This window comes from Dipteris shenzhenensis, chromosome 15 (genome assembly GCF_047967505.1).
Source record: "Dipteris shenzhenensis isolate YYH24624 ecotype China chromosome 15, Dip_SZ_1.0, whole genome shotgun sequence".
Taxonomy (NCBI): domain Eukaryota; kingdom Viridiplantae; phylum Streptophyta; class Polypodiopsida; order Gleicheniales; family Dipteridaceae; genus Dipteris; species Dipteris shenzhenensis.
In genome coordinates, this window is record NC_141610.1 from 38,835,847 (window position 1) to 38,856,501 (window position 20,655).

At 41.0% G+C, this 20,655-nt stretch overlaps 1 protein-coding gene across 1 annotated transcript in view; it reads right to left on the reverse strand.

Annotated features, from left to right (window-relative positions):
* Window positions 1–8,484: 8,484 nt before the first annotated feature.
* Window positions 8,485–20,655, reverse strand: part of LOC147893783 (S-adenosyl-L-methionine-dependent methyltransferases superfamily protein) — a 54,005-nt gene continuing 41,834 nt past the window's right edge. The window contains exons 6-7 of the mRNA XM_087386243.1: window positions 9,272–9,404; window positions 8,485–9,102 (exon numbers count right to left, since the gene is read on the reverse strand). Coding sequence (XP_087242369.1) covers window positions 8,781–9,102; window positions 9,272–9,404 — 455 coding nt within the window. The 3' untranslated portion in view covers window positions 8,485–8,780. The remainder of the gene's footprint in view (window positions 9,103–9,271; window positions 9,405–20,655) is intronic.

Below are 20,655 nucleotides of genomic sequence, written 5' to 3' on the forward strand. Positions count from 1 at the left end.
GTAGGGCCAAGAGTACTACCCCCCAAGGAGGAATGGAAGAGGAAGGTGAAGAGAAGGAGGATCTATGATAGGTACCTGCCCATTACAAGGCCTACACGATGGAAGATCGCAAGATCTCATACCAACAGGACAAGAGATCTTAGGAAGATGGGTGCTTCCAAGGATATGATGGCAGCATCTTGGGTTAAGTAGGCAAACCTAGCATCGAGAGGTCAGGACCCCCAACCAGTATTTATCGCAGACCTCCAATGAGGAGAATGCTTTAATATCCCTCCTTTGAGAGTACAAGGACTTCATAGCCTGGAAATACATAGGATATGAAGGGTGTGCCTGCTGTTGAAGTCGTGCAGCACACGATATCGATGGTTGATGATGCTAGGCCATTGTGTCAATGTCCCTACCTTATTAATCCCAAATATGCACTCATAGTGAGAGAGGAGATCCAATAACTCATAAATGCAGGATTCATCTATGAGATCGAGCATACAGACTGGGTGTCACCCATCATGATAGTCCTAAAGAAGATTGGAAAGTTCTGAGTATGCGTGGATCTAAAAAATGTAAATGCCACCACCAGGCATGACCACTACCCCTTGCCATTCATAGAACATGTCCTGGAAAGGGTAGCTAGAAAGGAAGCTAGAGTAATGATATTTGGGCTTACCAATGTGCTCGCCACCTTCCAATGGTTGATGATCACCGTCTTCAAGGAGTACCTAAGGGACTTCATGGAAGTCTTCTTAGATGACATATGTGTGAGCTCGACATCACCTGAGATACCTCAGACTGTCCTAGAAAGGTGTTGGTTGTACCGTGTATCCTTGAATCCCCTCAATTGCCAATTTTGTCAAACATGGCATGATTCTTGGTCACATAGTGTCCCAGAACGGTATCTCCATGGACTACAATAAGATCAATCTCATTCTAGAATCACCACCCCTCATAAATGCCAAGGGAGTGTAGCGATTTATCGACCACACTGGCTACTATCAAAGGTTCATTCTATTCTATGCAGACATAGCATACAAGTTGTTAGGAGTATTTGAGTGGACCGAGGAATGTAAAAAATCCTTCAAAATCCTCAAGCAAGCCCTATCCACCATTACACTGGTATTATGAGCCCCAGAGTTGAATCTAATACATAGATGCCTCTAATTCTGCTATTGGGTGTGTGTTAGCCCCAACCCGGGGAGTATAACTTGGACTACCCTGTATACTTTTCTAGCTGGTTGGACTACCCTATATACTTTTCTAGCTGGCAATCAAACAATGCCGAGGTCAATTACACAACTAAAGAGAGAGAGGGCCTGGCCATGGTCTATGTAGTCAAAAAGTTAAGGCATTACTTGTTAGCCAACAAGTTCATCTTTTTTGTGGACCATCAAACACTACTGCATCTAGTCAACAAGCCATGCATGACGAGACGCATCACCAAGTGGATGCTAATCCTCTTGGAGTTTGACCTAACAATCGTAGTGTGTAATGGGAAGATACCAAATGGAGAAGCTCCGATGAGGGTCAAAGATGATCTTCTCGATGCTTCCGTATTCCTCATTGACATAATCACTAAGTGGGCCACCAAAATTGGCCACTACCTGGCCAATGGATTGCCTCTTAAAAAAGCCCACAAACTCATCAAGGATGCAGTGCCATATCAATTAATTATAGGCCAGCTATACTACATGGGCAAGGATGGCATCATGCGTAGATGTGTGTGCGAGCATGAATATACTGATGTGCCCAAAGAAGCCCACTTTGGGGCTACAGGAGGGCATTTTGCAACCACTGACATTATGGTATGTAAGGTGTTGTAGGCTTGCCTTTGGTGGCTGACTCTCTTTGGAGATGCAGCTGAATTTATCAAGTAGTGTGACCCCTACGAGCATGTGCAAATCACACATAAAGCAAACATGATGCCCTTGATAGGAATATTGACTGATGGGGCATAAATTTTATTGGACCGATAATCCCAGTAGCTAAATGAAGAGGGGCTAGATACATTATTTTGGCCACAGATTACTTCACCAAATGGGTAGAATGGAGAGCCACCAGGAAAGCCGATGCAAGATCCACTGCTAAGTTCTTATATGAGCAAGTCATGGCGCGGTTTGGGTGTCCACCATTAGAGCTGGTTAGTGACCGATGAACCCATTTCCTCAATGAAACTATAGCGATCTTGATCAGTGAATTTCTGATTATACATAGGAAGTCAATGCCATATTATCCCAGCGCAAACGTCCTGGCTGAGAGCTCGAATAAAACTTGTTGCAAGATTATAACTTGCATGGTGGTGGCCAATCATACCGACTGGGAGCATAAGCTTATTGTAGCCTTGTGGACCACCAAACATCTTATAAAGTAGCTACCTAAATGGGAGTAAATTGAAAGGATACTATGGCCCCCTCACCCTACCGACCCTTTAGGCCATCCATAAAGCGAAAGAGCTCAAGGCTGAGCCCGGATGAAATGCCAGGCCATCGAAGAAGCCAAGGCACGTAATGCCAAAATCGGACAATGTAAGCAAATGGCTTGCTTAAGGAAACACTTGAACATCCAGGCCTAGCTAATGAGCTAACAGTAGAACTAGCTAGGTTGAATGTCCAATTGTAGGGTCCGCCCAACCTCCGTAGCAATGGGAACAAGCCAAGGCACAGCAAGCTAGAATCCAGGAGGGATACGACTAACAAATCTAGACCCTCTAAGATCTCTTGGCATAGGAATGGGCACTAACCATTTCTGTGCAAGAAGACAATGAGCACATGTGTACCTCTGGCCACCCAGAGGAATCCGTGCTTGAAGACTGTGAGCAACAAGAGTTTCATATATATCGAGAGGTCTCAGCACAACTAGCCACGTATACCCTTGCCCCACGCACTATCCCCCAAATCCTCCAGATGCACTTCGACGCCCTCCGCGCACAAAACCTTATCTTCCATGTCAATCTCACCACTCGCCTTCCTCCTAACGCCCTACAAACCATCCCCTCTATAATCTTGACCCCACTGCCACCCCATTCTCACCATATCCTACTTTTCTCTCGATTTTCAGCCCACCAGCCTCTTTCTTCTTCATTCCTCTAACCTTCAAACCCTTGATGCCCAATGTTGGTTTCTAGTTCCTAATAAAAATGGTGAAACTAGCTCTTGGCCTAATAGTTGGTTGTTGAGACTAGGAACTTCTGACTCTTGTCACTACCGATTTCCTACACCATCACCCCTGATAAAAATGGTAAAACTAGCTCATGGCCTAATAGTTGGTTGCCGAGAGACTAGGAACTGACTCTTGTCACCTTCATTGTCCCTCACACATCCTCACCACATCCGTCTTGCTTTCACTCCCTCACTCACACTCATAGACTCCATCTCACTTGTGCTCACCTCACCTGCATCCTAGCCCACTCCCCCCCCCCCCTAATTACTAACGCTCATACAATACATCCTCTCAAGTCACTCTCCCGCCTCACACCACAACACACATCCTCGCCACCATATCTTCACTCATCCTCACACCAACACCCCCTCTTTCACGCTTGCCTTGCCATGGAGGGCCCATGCCATATCCATCGTATCTTCTCTTAGAAAGAACAAGATCATTCGTTCATCTTTCATGACGATCTCCCCAACATGCCCCATAGCCAATCCATTGTCATGCTAATTTTTCAAACCCATCTCCCCAACACTCCCCACCACAGCCGATCCATTGTGGTGGTCATATCTTTATCTTCTTCATTGGTTTCCCCTTCACTCCACCTACCTGCATGAAGTGTCAATATCGCTTCATCATTAGCTCCCCCTCCACCATAGCTACCATTTGAGGACCCAAGAGTATCCATGTTATTTAGTTGCTTGACACAAATCTAACATCATTGTTGGAGGCTCTTCACTTTTCATGACTAGCATTTCAATTACTTCCACATCAACTCCCCTCCCTATCTCCATGACTAGCATTTCACTTACTTCCACATCAAATCACCTCCCTATGCCCCTCATGTTACCATCCTCACCCTCAGATCCATCGATATTTTCTACCTCTTCACCACCATCCTTGCCACTAGCTCCACCTCTTTTCATCACTACCTCACGACTACCTCACCGCCGTGGCCTCATCACTAGCTCTCCACCTCTTATCACCGTTGCTATCTCTCTACCTATTATCACCATTTTCATATCATCAACACCACCTCCCATCTCTATACTACCCTACTTATCCCTTGTGCCATAGCTCTAGAAAAGGAGGGGACATCGCCTCATTAGCAAATGCCATCTCAACCTGCATGGCCACCTTGCTCGAGGATAGCACCTTCAACAAGCTTTACCCATTGCACCTCACCATCATGAAGGCCTAGCAGCAATACTTGACATAAGTTTTGCAAATTATTTGTTTGTGTAGTATGGAGGATAAGCTTCCATCGAGGCATTCACCCCATCACCTTATGGTTGCATAATTACATGTTTCCTTAATGTAGGTGTGTTATGCTTTTACCTTTAGTATAATTATGGATGTTCATGATGCATGCAATTTTGTGAAAATTGCACTACAACTTGCATTGTAATTTTGTTCAAGTACATATATGGTGTGAAGATATATTCAATGTCTTGCTTGCTTTAGGTCCTTTGCAATGATATTCACCGAAAGGGTATTCACCAATACTCATTCCCTTCTTTGGATGTAACAATGTACTCACCATATTATTCCATGATGGTTTTCAATGATACTCATCTACATATTTACCACTCTATTCAACCATTTTTTATCCACGTATCACCCCTATTTGAATAATGCAAAAGCCATGCCATGCATAGGTATGAAACCACAACATAGATTTGCATGGTTTATTTCGAGTAGCTAGCAACCCTAATGTGGGGAATATGGACATGCATATTACACCATTGGTGATTGAGTTTCATTCTCAATGACACAAATCTTAGATGTATATAATATCTCATGACTCATCAATAATTAGTAAAGACTTTACATTACAATGAATTTCATTGTGAAATATGCATGCCTTCCCCAAGCTACATAGTAGTGTAGGTTTCAAAGTGCAACGAAATTTTGGTTGCTCATTTTGTGGAGGTAGTTTAGAGAATCACCATTCTACACATCTCAAAGAAGTGGTGTATCAAAAGCATATAGAGTATCTTACTATGGATCATCCATGCCATGCCTACACTTTATTTAGTGGGCCTAAAATAAATAATTTTCTCACTGTATTCTGTAAACACACATTTGATAGACTTGGTGTCAAGTTTTTTCTTGATTTCATCTACAATATTGGTGTAGGTAAGAGAGCTAAATACTCTTAAATAATTAATGGAAGGATTATTTTTATGAATGCTTCATTTAGAGTTATTCTATAAGGTTGTAGTTGGACTTTTGTTCATCCAATAAAATGTTGCACAAGCTTAGGGATTGGGTACTTTCTTTTTATCCAGCATGCATTTTGTTGACTTTGTAATCACTCTTTTTTCTTCTCTACAAGCTCATATGATCCATCCTCACCTCCATTGTTATATTAGGGAAACTTTATGTGCTTGCTGAGTTGCTTTCTAACGAATGCTTTAAATTCTTTAAAAGGCATAATGCGCATCTTTTTTTTTTTAAAGAAGTAAATCCATGTTTTCTTGAAAAATCATCCATGAAAGTGACAAAACATAAAGCTTTGTTCAAAGCCAAAGTCAAGGCATAACCCCAAATATTAGAATGTATCATCTAGAGAATGTTTGTATGCCTAGACATGTATACCTAGACAATGATGTAAGAAAAGGTTATTGGTGTCAACTACCCATGCAACATGAACGCAAATACGTTTTGAAAATAGGCCTTAGGTATGTCTTGTAAAATATTTAATCTTTTTTATGAAACTAAGCTTTTGAAGTTGAGGAGTTGAATCTCTTATACCACAATGTACCAAGATATGCATCCCGAATTTGATGATTTGCAACGAATGCTTTTTAATTAGAATAGCTGATGACACCAATTTGTATACCTTTTTCAACAATGATGCTGGGATTATTTAAGTCTCCTAACTATGCAACCGTTATTGTTGAATACAAGGTCCATGTCATTCCCTAGCAATTGAACAACTAAAAGAAGATTTTATACATAACAAGTAGAACATAGAAAGCATCCCCGATAATTTTTGCAAGATTTGTATTCCTATGAAGTGAAACATTACCAATTGTTATGATTTTATGAGGTGATTTGTCTCCCATAATGACATTTTCTTTGGCATTTTTTATTGGGCATGGTTCTGAGAACCAATCCTTTTCACAATTCATGTGATAGTTTACTTCGAAATCAATCCATCAAATTTTTTTCATGATTATCCTTTTCATTTGGACCTTTTACAAGAGCATATTGTGCAACAAGAACTTTATGTAGAAGCTTATTGAGCTTCATTTCATTTTGTTCATGCATAATTAGCTAGCTACCTTTTATGACGTTGTTTGTGCCTTTGTTGTTCATTTTCAACTCTATTGTATTGATTGTCTACAATATCTCTTTGCTTCTTTCTACACTCAAGTTTCAAACGACTTTAGAATACCAAAATGATTGCAATTGGAGTATTTTTTGGATTGCCTCGTCTATTAGAGTTGTCTTTCCCCCCGTAGATTCCATGTTGCCATCTAATTGAAAAGGCCTTGATGTTGATGGTGACCTAATAGATAGTGTAAAGATTGATAACTACTTGAATGTATATTAGGGCTCCTGATTATTGCTGCCTAGACAATTCTGATTCTCTTTCCTCTTGCTTTAAAAACTTATTCATGATTCAAACCTATATTAGTGCCTCTTCTTATTTGCCTTGCATGAACTTATTCAACAATGAGGATGGAGGGTGAGGCATCTCTAATGACAATTGTTGTACTAAATTGTTCATCACCTTTCTTGAGATGAGCTCTCTCTTTTGACTGCCTAACCACGTAATCTCAATCTTTCTCAATTTGCAATTTTATTGCATTGTTCAAATTGATTCTTACACATAATGATCCTAGATATTTTTTGAGAAATTAAAACCTATTTTCTAAAGCTTTATACGCACCTGTTGCTATTGATTTCGTATCTCTAAAAATTGAAATCACAACTTTTACATTGAAATTTATCAAATTTAGTGCTAGCCTAACTATGTCTTCCCAATTAGATAATTTATCCTTTATTTCTTTGATTTGATACGTTGTCAAGTTTATTACTGAAGATTGTGCTAAGAGTTTTGGTCTCTTTTCTTTTCCAATGATGTTATAAAGTTTCTTCATTTGGGAGACAACTTTAAACTTTCATAATTGTTATGATCCATCTTGAGATTTGATTAGAGAATATGGCATCATCATGCTTTCACATCTTGAATAAAACTAAAATAAATAAATTGATGCAATAAAATTCTTGTCAAAATTGTTGCTAAAACGTATTTTCCAAGCTCCAATTGTGAGCTTTTAAAGCTATATGATCAATGAAATCGACTGGCGCACCCGAACTGCTTCGCTTACCAATGGTGGTCAAACAACGGTAGTCCCACTGTGCAAACCAAGCCCCCCCCCTCTTCGGCCCCGACCTCCCCGATTCACGACAATGAAGCGACACAACAAATCCAATTGGAAGCCCCAGCCTACACCAACACACCACTTGAGGGCCCAGCTCGAAAGGAGAAGGAAGCTCACCACAGTGGTAAACCAATGCCATTGCATGCTCAATCAACGCTACCATCCTCCGTTCAAGAAATACGGGAGCTACAAGTACAAGATGCTATCCACTGCGTCCAACGTCACTTCGATCGAAACCGATGGCCAAAGAACGGTAATGCAGCAACGGCAGCTCCGATCACCTCAAGATTGCTTCCCCCACACACATTCATGACCCGAAGATGCAAATTGTTACTTATAAGTACTTTTGTAAAATGATCAAAACTTCCCAAAAAGTTGATAAAACTCTTGCCTTTTATGTACTACCCTTGGCATTGAAGAGCACTCTAAAAATACCATTGTAGAACTCATATTATATCTGCTTGAAATTTGTGCAATTTTAAGAAGAAAGCAAATCGACCACCTAGTAAATTTAATATAGAGTTCCAAAGAAATACATTGTGTGTCTTTAAATGTTGCAAACTGAGTCAAAACAACCAAGTGTTTGAGTTGAAGTTGTTAGTAAAGACTCTTGCACAATTATATTTTTTGTTTAAGGATTGAACATGACCACATGTTTGATTCAAATATGCAGAAGAGAAATAGTTTGGGTTGTAGATTAGATCAAGTGTTGACACACCAAGCTAAGGAACCCAATTCTTGTCTAGGCCATCACGAATTTATGTGGAAGGATGGTAACACAGCTCTATGTGGAGCATGTACTCCCCTCATAATGTGACCTTGGTGGCCGGCATATGAGGTGGGTTGTATTTCCTAAAATGTCATTAGATATGTGAATTCTCGTATGAAATAAAAGGAAAAGCCTCCATTATAATTATATAAACGGGAATATGATTCCCACTGCAATAATACTAGCTTACTCTCTATATGTTAGTTACCAGAATATAGTAAAATATTCAAGATCAATATGTGTCAAGGATTTACTATGTAAAAAGATTCTGAATCCCAATGCAAAGCGTAATGCTCAAATTTGAGCTGTAAAAGAGATCCACTGACCTCCAGGTTAATTTATGACCAATCTAACGAGTGAAAGTGAAACTGAAAATTGGTTACACCAAAGTTTCTTTCTTGCAGGGGGCAAAGAATGAAGGGGGAAGGCTGCATAGGATGATAGGGGTTTTCAACAAAAATATGCAAAACTTAGTCCAGATCGCCACATTTTATTGCATCCTGCAAATCTGCATGTCTGAGTACTGCTAGTACCGGATAGCAGTGCTCAGGGTCATAATTAGGCCAGCTTGACGTATGCCCTTTCAACAGGCCTTGATGTAGGCTCCATGTATGATCGTCATAATGTTCTAGAAGTTCCACACTCAATGATGACTCCTTGGCAACTTGCAGAAAGGAAGCTAGACTGCCGCCCCTCTGTGGATTGAAGAACAATGCCTGGCAGTCCCTAGACCTCTTCAGCAATCCTCTCACAGTGTTTACCAAGGCATCATGTGACACATTGAAGAAGGTACTAAAAGGACAATAAGGCTCATGTTAAAACCTCGAAACATCAAATTCATTTCTGCAAGGCGTACATATTTTCCAAAAGACCTATCTTAACAAAACCAGACATTTTCACATACATACTGTTGACTGGCTTATTTGCATAGGGGACCGAAATTTGGAAAATCTAGACTCACCAATCAGCAGCGATCACGGTATCAAAACTGTGACTCAATCTGGAGGGGATTTCTGTGCACCAACGTAAAATAGATGCATTTACTTTGGTCTTCCCAAAAGCTTCTACGTTCCTTTCAATATTGTGTTCAATATCTATACTGTTAAGGATATATATGCTTCACCTAATACATATTTCCATGATAACTACAAAACCCTATGAAATTTGAATCCAGATCTCTCTCTCTCTCTCTCTCTCTCTCTCACACACACACACACTTTCTTTTTTGTAGAACAAATTTTGCATTAAGAAAGTATCATTTACATTAATATCTGTCCTAGAGTGGGACAGCTACTACTCACAACTAAAAACAGTAATACAACACACTTTTTTTTTTTTTGTGAGAAGAAATATTTTATTGCTGTAAAATAATTACATTCATAGTTACTTCAAAAGTGGAGTAACTACCACTCAACTGAAAATCTCAGTATAAGCTGTATATACATCATGATCAATCAAATTAGTCTGAAAGCAATCATAGAACGATTGCTGTAGAGATCGTTTGGAAAAAAAAAAGATGGAAAAGTAGGATCACCAAAAACTCTATGATTTATGTCCATCCATAGAGTCCACAATGCCCAGTAGCGCACCCAACCAAAAAACAAATCAAAACCCTGTCTAGCTAGATGAAAACCAAACAACCAGAAGAACTTGCCAAAAGTAACAGTAGGAAATCTCGCTCGAAGCCCCTATCGGATGAGAGCGAGGAAATCACAAGTGTGTGGACAGTGCCAAAAGATGTGAAGCACACATTCAGCAGAATGTAGACATCTGTGGCAAGCTGCCAGAGCAATATGTCTATGCGCGAAAAACTGCCCGGATGGAAAAATGCCAAGTAGGACTCGCCAAAGGAAAAGCTGTTGTCGAAGAAGGACTTTATAATGCCAAAGGAGACGCAGCCTCTTTCTCCACCACTTTAGTGGGCGATACATATGCCAAACAGAATTTGCTCTGTCAGAAATCCAAGGCGGAAGTAATAACACTTTATACAGAGAAGAGGCACTGTGATATGTGAGAGCTTCAAAGGACGGGCTGAAGAGGAAGAAGAATGTAGAGTCCAATCCTCAAGCCTATTCTGAAGTTCCAAACGAGGTACCAGCAAGAACGGTCGAAGCATTTTTGAAATTTGATGTCATAAAGGACGGTAATGAGCTCCCAAACCATATTTGCTAGCAGCCATAGAAAAAGATAAAAGAGTGCCATCATCCTGAAGTACATCCGCCACAGAAGAAATGCCTTTGAAAGATAGAAAATAAGAACGCCTGAGTTCTTGTATAGCCAAAGGAGGGTGGAATATTTTGGACCAATAAATATTCTCAACCCTCAAGGAATTTCCCAACAAAGAATCTCTGCCATTCCATTCCAAGTGGGATAAAATATGTTTCCAATCAAGAAGCAAACAACCTCTGATCTTGCCTTGAATAGAGCCAAATAGGAAATCCCACTGTGTAGGCTGCCAATGCCCAAAAGCAGAAGTATCAATATGCAATAAAAGAGAGCGGATCATGAAAGCCCAAGGCTGATCCCCTTGCATAAACTGCAACATCATTTTCCCCCTGTGAGCAAGTATATGCATTTGAATATTGAGTATGTTCGGACCCCCATGCATCTTTGGAGAGCAGAGACGATGCATAGAGAGTAATCTGAGACTTTTCTTGCCATTTTTTGAACACCAGAAAATCTCCATGATAACAAACATAAAGGAAACCAGATCTGCCTTATTGAACATAATGAGAGGCAGATAGAATTGTATGTATGCTATCAAAATAGATTGCGTTATTCGCAAACGAACATGTAATGGCCAAGTTGCAAGCTTCCAATATTCAAGTTTCGCCCTAAACTTTGTGAGCACCCAATCAATTTGTTGAGAACGAGTGAGCCCCCAACCTAGAGGATAGCCAAGATGTCGAATCAATTGAGAAGTTGGAACAATTTCCCCAGGCTACAATAGACTATGCCAGTCTTTAGCATGTAACGGCAATAATTTTGATTTCTGAAAATTGACACGAAGACCAGCAGCCAAACCATATGTAGAAAGAGCTTGCCTTGAATAGAGCCAAATAGGAAATCCCACTGTGTAGGCTGCCAATGCCCAAAAGCAGAAGTATCAATATGCAATAAAAGAGAGCGGATCATGAAAGCCCAAGGATGACCCCCTTGCATAAACTGCAACATCATTTTCCCCCTGTGAGCAAGTATATGCATTTGAATATTGAGTATGTTCAGACCCCCATGCATCTTTGGAGAGCAGAAACGATGCATAGAGAGTAATCTGAGACTTTTCTTGCCATTTTTTGAACACCAGAAAATCTCCATGATAACAAACATAAAGGAAACCAGATCTGCCTTATTGAACACAATGAGAGGCAGATAGAATTGTATGTATGCTATCAAAATGGATTGCGTTATTCGCAAACGAACATGTAATGGCCAAGTTGCAAGCTTCCAATATTCAAGTTTCGCCCTCAACTTTGTGAGCACCCAATCAGTTTGTTGAGAACGAGTGAGCCCCCAACCTAGAGGATAGCCAAGATGTCGAATCAATTGAGAAGTTGGAACAATTTCCCCAGGCCACAAAAGACTATGCCAGTCTTTAGCATGTAACGGCAATAATTTTGATTTCTGAAAATTGACACGAAGACCAGCAGCCAAACCATATGTAGAAAGAGCTTGCATAATCATGGAGAGATCGCTCCGAGCATTTTTCGGGGTAAAGAAAGAATCATCATCATATGCTTGAGCGATCATGCTACGGCTGCCAGGAATTTCCAATCCGTGCAACATGCCAGTGTCCAAGAGGTGGTCCATATATTGAAGCATTGGATGAGTGGCTATGGCAAAAAGTAAAGCACTGAGGGGACATCCTTGTCGAACAGAACAACCAAGAATCCAGGTTGTAGAGATATCCCTTAAAAGTATACAGGCAGCTTTACTTTCTTCATATAGCCAATTGATAACTTGCTGCATTTTTGTGCCAAATCCCAAGGCCTGCATAGTGGATGAAATAAAGTCCCACTTAATAGTATCAAAAGCTTTGGCAATATCAACTTGCAATAGCAAAACATCCTGCTGCATATATTTGGCATAATTGATTCCAACATAAGCATTAGCAATGTTATCTGTGATATGCCTACGAGGAACAAAACCATATTGCGCAGGATGCAACCCATCATGTAAATAACCTTTTAACCGATCAACAATCATTTTGGTAGTAACTTTGTAAATGACTGGCATAAGCGTGATAGGTCTCCAATCAGCCAAAGATTCACAAATTTGCTTTTTTGGAAGGAGTTTAACAAGATCTCTCTTCCATGTGTCTGGCATTTTCTGATTTTGCCAAGCAGAGTTCACCATATGCAGCAATGTATGCTTCCAAAGAGGCCAATATTCTAGAAACAACTCAACTCTAAGACCATCCCATCCTGGAGATTTCCATCTACCACAGGATTTAATTGCATCTGATAATTTCCTCTCAGTAAAGGATTCCTCCAATTCCAAAGCTTGAGTAGTGGAAACGATAGGAGAAACATGCTGTAAAAGTAAGTTTCTTGCAGACAAAACCTGCTGTGAGGGAGGATCTGCAGGACCAAACTGCTGAGAGAAGTGATGTACACAAACAGAAGCAAGCTGTGACCGTGATGTAGTCCATGAACCATTAAGCAGAAGCACTCTGCAAATGTTTGTTTTTAATCTCTTTTGATGCAAGCTTTTAAAAAATTGTTTGAAAGAGCAGCCTTTATCTGTAAAAGCTCTTTGTCTTGCTCTAGTCTCCCATTTAGCCAATTTCCTGTGATCATTGATTTGAAGACACTGTCTAGCTTGGCATAGTGTTGTTAGCTCATGCAAGGACAATGGACGAAGATGACTGAGTTCAGTGAGGTCTTGACAAGTCAATTTGGCCTGAGCAACAGTTTCCCTCAGTGTCTTCATGTAAGACTTGCCATAACCTCTAATTACAACTTGCATTTTGGAAACAAAAGAATCCTATGCATTATCAATATCAAAGTGGCTCTGAGAAGACACAGAGTGAGATGCTTCAGTAACCATGGCCTCGAAAACAACATGCTGCAAATAGCTATTGTTCACAATCAGATGTCGCCTTTGAGGTAGTCTATCATCTGGCATATCATAAAAGGAGAACCTCAACCATAAAGGTGCATGATCTGAATGTACAAAGGCATAGTCAATCCACATTTTGCATGTAAAAAATGGAGTTTTAAACCTTAAATATAATTCCAAGTCTATAAAGTGAATTTAAACTTCTCACGAATAAAAAGAAAGTGAATTAAAACCCCTCACTATAATATGTGTATGTGGCCTTGGTTGTGAACACCAATATATATTTTCTCTTAATCTTTTCTTTTTGGAGATGCACATTCACTTTTGGAAAGTGTATCCTAGTGACAAAGGCTGCAATTCCTTCCAAAGATCAACCAAATGAAGATGCATCAGTAATTGAGACCATGCATGCCTTTCAGGGATTAACATATGATTATTTATTGATGTATTGTCACCCTGTTGCGGAGCATTATTGAAATCCCCACATGTAAAGACATGATATCTCCATGGATATCGTTGCATGGCATCCCAAATTGCAGTTCTATCCCGAAAAGATTTAGAGGATCAAATTCAAACACCTCGCCTTGAATGATGCATTGAAGAATAATCCATCTACCTTGATTGTCATTTAAAGCAATAACTAGCTGAAGCTCATGCTTGATCAGAAAGACTACACCTGAGAAAGAGTGCTCCCCAGCATAGAAGATATCATATCCACAGTAATGACCTGTCTTTCCTGCACACCTGAGAAAGAGTGCTCCCCAGCATACAAGATATCATATCCACAGTAATGACCTGTCTTTCCTGCATAGACATGTTGATTGTGTTCTTGTAATGCCACTATGTCAGGCTGAAATCTATTGATATATAGCCACACAAATTTCCATTTCCTACTGTCACACATCCCCTGAACATTAAGTGTAAAGCATTTGACATGAGCAGTCATATTTACAGATATTTATAGGAGAAAAACAACTATGTACAGTAGCAACCTTCAGGATGTCAACCCTGCATTTCTACCTCAGGGTCAGGGCCTCTTCCCTGAGAAGAAACATCCACCTGAGGAGTGGACAGCAAAGCAGCAACCTCTTCTTCAGGGAAGAGGGTTCTACTAGCTGTCACTGCAGCCCATGTGATCCCAATTCCTGAATTGACCTCTGGAGAGTTTCCACTAGAAGATGCACCATTCCAAGTGCGAGGGGGTGGAGGTCGTCAAACAGAAATAACTTTTCTTGGACTTTGCCATCCATCAGTTGGAGGTTTCGGTCCTTTTGTTGAGAGTTGAATAGCAGGAAGCAAAGGGGAAGAAGCAGTCCCATTTGAAACCACACTGGAGCTTTGCCTTTATCCTAATTCACAAAAAACTGTCTATTACCTCTATTTTTATTCCCAATAGAGGTAGGAACATCCTTAGTGGGCATCTGAACAGGCAAAGTGGCAAGAGGCATTTTATGCTGACTCATTGGGCACCGCGAAGCCATGTGCCCAAATTTTTTACATTCAAAGCAAGCCCCTGCAAATAATCCCCATTCAAAGCACTTCCCATGTCAACATTGTTCACCGTGACTGAATAAAAATCTGGTGTGGGATTGTCAGTATCCCAAAGAATGCAAAATCGATTTGAGTTGCCATTAGGCCATGGTGGGCACACCACTTTGCCTAAAGTCACTGCAATTTTAGGCAAGAGTGAAGCCATGCATTGCGGGAAGTCTACAACTTCAACCCAAACCGAACATCTGTGTCGGATCAAAGCCTGAAAATCCCTTATGGGAGACCATGGCAAAACGTGCACCATTTGCTGCCCAAAAAAGAGGGGCGAATGTTCCAAAAGCATTTGTCTGTGAATCTCATCTACCATAATAATCTCAAAAAAACCTCTGGCTGCATAGTGTACCTTTTGAACAAATGAGCCAGCCAGTGTGCGGATCAACCAGTTGCCTACCTCTACATCAGGTGGCATCCGACCTGGGAAAAATAAAATAACTGCATTTTTGGCATATTCTCTCACTGGATCCACAATTTCATCTACTTCAACCATGAGACCAACCGAAGGAACAGAGTCTTTCCACTCTTTCCTTGTGTTTGCAAATCCTTCATGCATGAGATCATAAACCAGTTGTGCTTCAACAGAATCATGCACTGGGTCATGCTGACCCTCAGCCTACTTTTGCTTTTTGCATTGAACTAATCGATCCTTTTGAAAAGTTTTTGCATAAGAGTATTCAGCCATGTCTTCGAAAGAGGATGGAACCCAAAAAAGAGGTACCTGTAATGTGATAATAGAGAAAAAACAGTCCCAAAAAGGAAAAACAGCCCACAGAGAAGAAGAAAATAGTGTATTTGCAAGGAGAAGAAGGGGAAAGAGAGATGTAGGGATTTAGAGAAAAGAAAAGACAATTTCTATAGAAGAAAAGGAGAAAAAAACCAGTAAAAGTTCCCAGATGAACTATTTTCAGAAAAAGAGGGGAGATTCTGGCGATGAAAAGAGTACACAAGACCCAGAAACCCAAGATGAGAGAAAGGGGAACAAAGAGCCCTCAAAACCAGCATATAGATGCAGTCCGTGAGCAAAACCCTGCATAAAAACGACCCAGGAGCAGGGAATCAACTGGCAGCAGCAGCCTGAGTAGGGTGGGACAGGCTGTACAAGTCCGTACAGCTGTACGGAATTCTGACGGGCTGTACAGCAGGTAGTTAATGCTCCAAAACGTCGTTTTTTTAGCTCTGATGTGGTGCAGCAGGTAGCTGATGCAAACGGGCTGGTTTGGGGGAGCTAGGGGGCTGAAGTAAAGGCTGGAGCAAGGGCTGCAGGTCTCACACACACACACACACACTAGAACGCACCGTAATACAACACACACACGCACGCACACACACACACACGCATGCGAGTGGGCATCACACACATCCCTCTGCATGCATGCACATTCAATGTCTTGCTTTTTCTTAAAATGTGCTTTGGGTGTTACATCTTCCAACGATAACTGGAAACCAATGAAGTTACATCTCTCTCTCTCTCTCTCTCTCTCTCTCTCTCTCTCCACCTATACACACACACACACACACTTTTTATGGTTGAAATCCATTTGTCACTATCTTACAAAGAACAGTCCCAAAGGAAGGGACAGCCGGCCCTAAACATCAAAAGATGTCATTTTATGACAAGAAGGCAAGATAATCTATATCCCAAGCGTGCTGACAATCATAAAACGATTGTCATAGAGAGATCATCCAAGACCGATGATTGCAAGTAACGAACCCAATAAAAAAGAAGATCATAACCCTGCCTCACAAATGAAAACCAAACCACCAAAATGTTTTGCCAAAGGAAGCACTAGAGAAACGAGCCTAGAGTCGCTGCTGTATAAGAAGCAAGAAATCATGTGACTATGGATGAGGCATAGACTCCCGAATAGACAGACATCGTCGACAAGTGGTAGGAGCAATACGACGATGAGCTAAAATCTATCCAAAGGGAAGAACCCCAATCAAAACCCAGCATAAGAACTTTTGCCAAAGGGGAGGTTTGGAATCCCAAACGTGCTGCAATCTTTTTACTCCACCATCGAGAGGTGCATCTCATAGACCATATGCGATTGGCATCAAGCGAAACCCAAGGGAGAGGCAGCAATACCTTGTACAAAGATGCAACCATGATATCAGCTAAAGGTAGTGCCCGACAAACATGATCAACCAATTGAAGAACCCAGTCCTCAAGGCGGTCAACAATCTCAAGACAAGGTATTGGCTGGAAGTCATGGAGCATCTGTAACCATAGAGGCCTGTAATGCTGCCCCAAATCATACTGGCTGACAGCTGCAAGAAAAGAAATCACCATATCAGTAGCATCTAGTACATCATTCACATAGCATATGCCTTTTGACCAAAGAAAATAAGAACGGAGGGGTTCCTGCAAAGCTAGCATGGTGGAGAATGCCTTTGACCAACGAATACTCTCAGCACACAAAGAATTTCCTGCAAGAGTATCTCATCCATTCCACTTGTGGGAAAGTATATGATTCCAATCAGAAAGCATGCGCGTGACAAATGGGCATCCCTCTACCTTCAATGGGGTTGCCATTGACCAAAGGCAATAGTAGACAAGTGTAAAACCAAATGTCGCATCATGTAAATCCATGGCTGGTCCCCCTGCATGAATTGTAGCATCATTTAACCCTTGTGAGCTAGAATATGCAAGAGAATATTAAGGATATTCAGACCCCCATGCATTTTAGGCAAGCAAAGATGATCCACTGAAGCAGCTGCAAGGCTTTCTGACGACAACAAGATTGCCAGAAAAGCTCCATAATATGAGACATAAAGTCAAGAGATGGCCTGCCTTGCAAACATTATCAAAGGCCAGTAAAACTGGATATAATCAATCAAAATGGATTGCACAATACAATAGCCGACATACAGAGAGCCAAGTGGCCAGCTTCCAGTATTCCAATTTTTTCTTTAGCATGTCAAGCATGAAGGTGCATGGTGGAGAGGGGGAGAGAGAGGGTAGGCTAGGGAGAGAGATAATGATACTCAAAGAGAGACATAATGAAATGAAAATGAAATAGCAAGAGCATGAACAAAATGCAAGTACTCACATGTAGACCAAAGAGCTTGTAGGCTTGATATTGATTGATGTGACAAGTGACAAGTACAACTCTTATATAGAGCACACACACACATATGAGTACCAATGCATATGGGATAGCTCCCAATGTGACATTGTGGCATCCATATGACACACTAGACTAAAACTCACACTAGGAGTCACTAGAACAAACCAAAATTGACTCAACTTGACGCCATTTCTTAACACCACCCCATGGAGACAAGGTGAGTGACTACTGGAATGGAACCAAGAACAGAACATGACAATGACAGTCATCGAACTGTGCAATGACGGTCTAGAACTAGACATGGATCCCATGCTGACTCAGAGGCAAGTGAGCATGGCTCAAGGGCTAGTGAGCATGGTAGACTCAAAGGCTCGCCTAGCATGGCTTAGAGGCTCATCATGCATGGATGCATGACCAGCTCAGAGATCTAGGAGACCAATGCACCAACATCCTGGAACTCACATGCCAGGCCTGATAAATAGACCTATCAAAGCCAATACATGGCTCCCACAGTACATCCCCCTCCTGGCTCCAGGGACTAATGAGGGACATGGAGCCACACATAACAAATATAAAATCAATACATCATTTTAGGAAGACTATCCAAGGCTAAGAACCTTTATTGACACCTCAAACATTCATTTTAGAGGAACTACTCAAGCTAGAGAATCTTTATTGACATCAATCATAGAAAATAAAAATATATTTCATTCATTTTATGCATAGCAAGTGCAGAGAACCCATAAATGACCCCAAGTAGCTGCTGCACATAAGAGTGCACATCCCGATCCGAAGAAGTATGCCGGTGAAGAATATGGCAAGAATGCCCTGAATGATATGTTGATGTCGGCCATGGAAGCAGCTACAAGGAGCAATCACATGATGAATCTCAAAATGTCGTGATGTGAGTCACCAAGATCAGAGTAGAGCCTCTAATTTGAGCAATTATGCCCAAAGGAGGCAAAATGCCCAAATGAATGTACCAAATAGTAATGAAATTACATCAATTTTGAAAAATCCCCAAAAAATTTACATGTGAGAGGCTTCAATTATGCCAAAGGACTGCAAAAGTCAGAAAAGCCCTAAAGTCTGAAAATTAGGAGGCTTTTCAGTTGCAGGAAAGTATCCTAGCAACACTCATGAACCCTTTGATCATGAAAGTCCCAAAAAATACTGAGTATCCAACCTGAAATTTCAAAACTCGACTTTTAGGTCAAAAAACACAGTTTTAACTGTTTTTCTCATATTTCAGCACTGGATTTGCTGTTCAGAGTGTCGTCCAGCAGCAATAGAGATGAAGGTGGTAGCTGAAACACGACCTCAAACAAACCCTAAATCGCCCAAAATAGTGTGGCGGCTGGTAGAGAGGGCACAAACTTGGTGAAAAAGGGGTCTAGAGTGAAGTTTTCAAGATGAAGAGCACCAAGACCAGCAGCTTCACCAATGGCAGCAACTCCAAGCTTGAATTTGTTGGAGAAGAGCAGTTCATGGAGAGGCTAAGGGTTGACTCCATTTCCTAACACAGCACCCAATCCATCTGCTGACGTGAAGTGACTTTCCATCCCAATGGGTACCCAAGGTGAAGACAAGCTGCGTGGGTAAAACAAATTCCCTTCGCCATAAGATATGATGCCAAGCCAGTGGAAGAAGCTTAGACTTTTGAAAATTCACTTTTAGACCACATAAGGATAAAGCATGCAGAAGGCATGAGAGATCCCATTCTGTATTCTTGGGAAAGAAAAAAGAGTCATCAGCATATGCATATGCTATCAACCACTTGGTGCCATGTATCTCCAAACCATGAAATGTGCCTGTAGCTACGAGATGATCCATGTATTTCAGCATAGAATGAGTAGTTATGGCATAGAATAGAGTACCGAGAGGACAACCATGCCGTTCCGAACAAAAAAAGGGCCGATGAATCAATAATATCACCTGCTAGAATGCTTGCATCTTTACTATCTTGATATAGCCAATAAATAGCATGTTGCATGTTTCCCCAAACCCAAATATCCATTGTCTATGAGATGAAATCCATCGTATCGTATCAAAGGCCTTAGCAAAATCGACCTATAATAGAAGAACGTCTTGCTCGGTGTACATAGAATATTCAATCCCCACATAGGCATGGGCAATATTGTCAATAATATGTCTACAAGGAATAAAACCATATTGAGTAGCGTGCAACCCTTCATGTAAAAAGCCCTTTTTGTGTGCCACAATCGTCTTATTGGCTAGCTTATAAATGATAGGCATGAGAGTAATGGGTCTCCAATTTACAAAGATTCTCACAAATTAATTTAACAAGTCCTTTCTTCCAATTGGCTGGCATTTATTGTGTTTTCCAAGCATGATTTACTACCTATAATAAGATAGGTGAGATAGCCTCCCAATACTAGAGAAGAATTCCACCGTCAAACCATACCATCTTGGGCTTTTCCATTCCCCACATGCTCTAATCTTTTGAGGAGCAGCCCTTAAAGCCCCCTGCCTAGCCCTAGTTTCCCATTTCTCCACCTTTCTACAATTATTCCATTGAAGGAAATGGGTACTGTGATACAGCCGAGCAGCCTCGTCCAGGGATACTTCTCGAAAATGACTAATTTCAGGTAATTCTTGATAGAAGTTTTAAGATTTGGCAACACCTTCTCTAAGATTATGCATATAATTC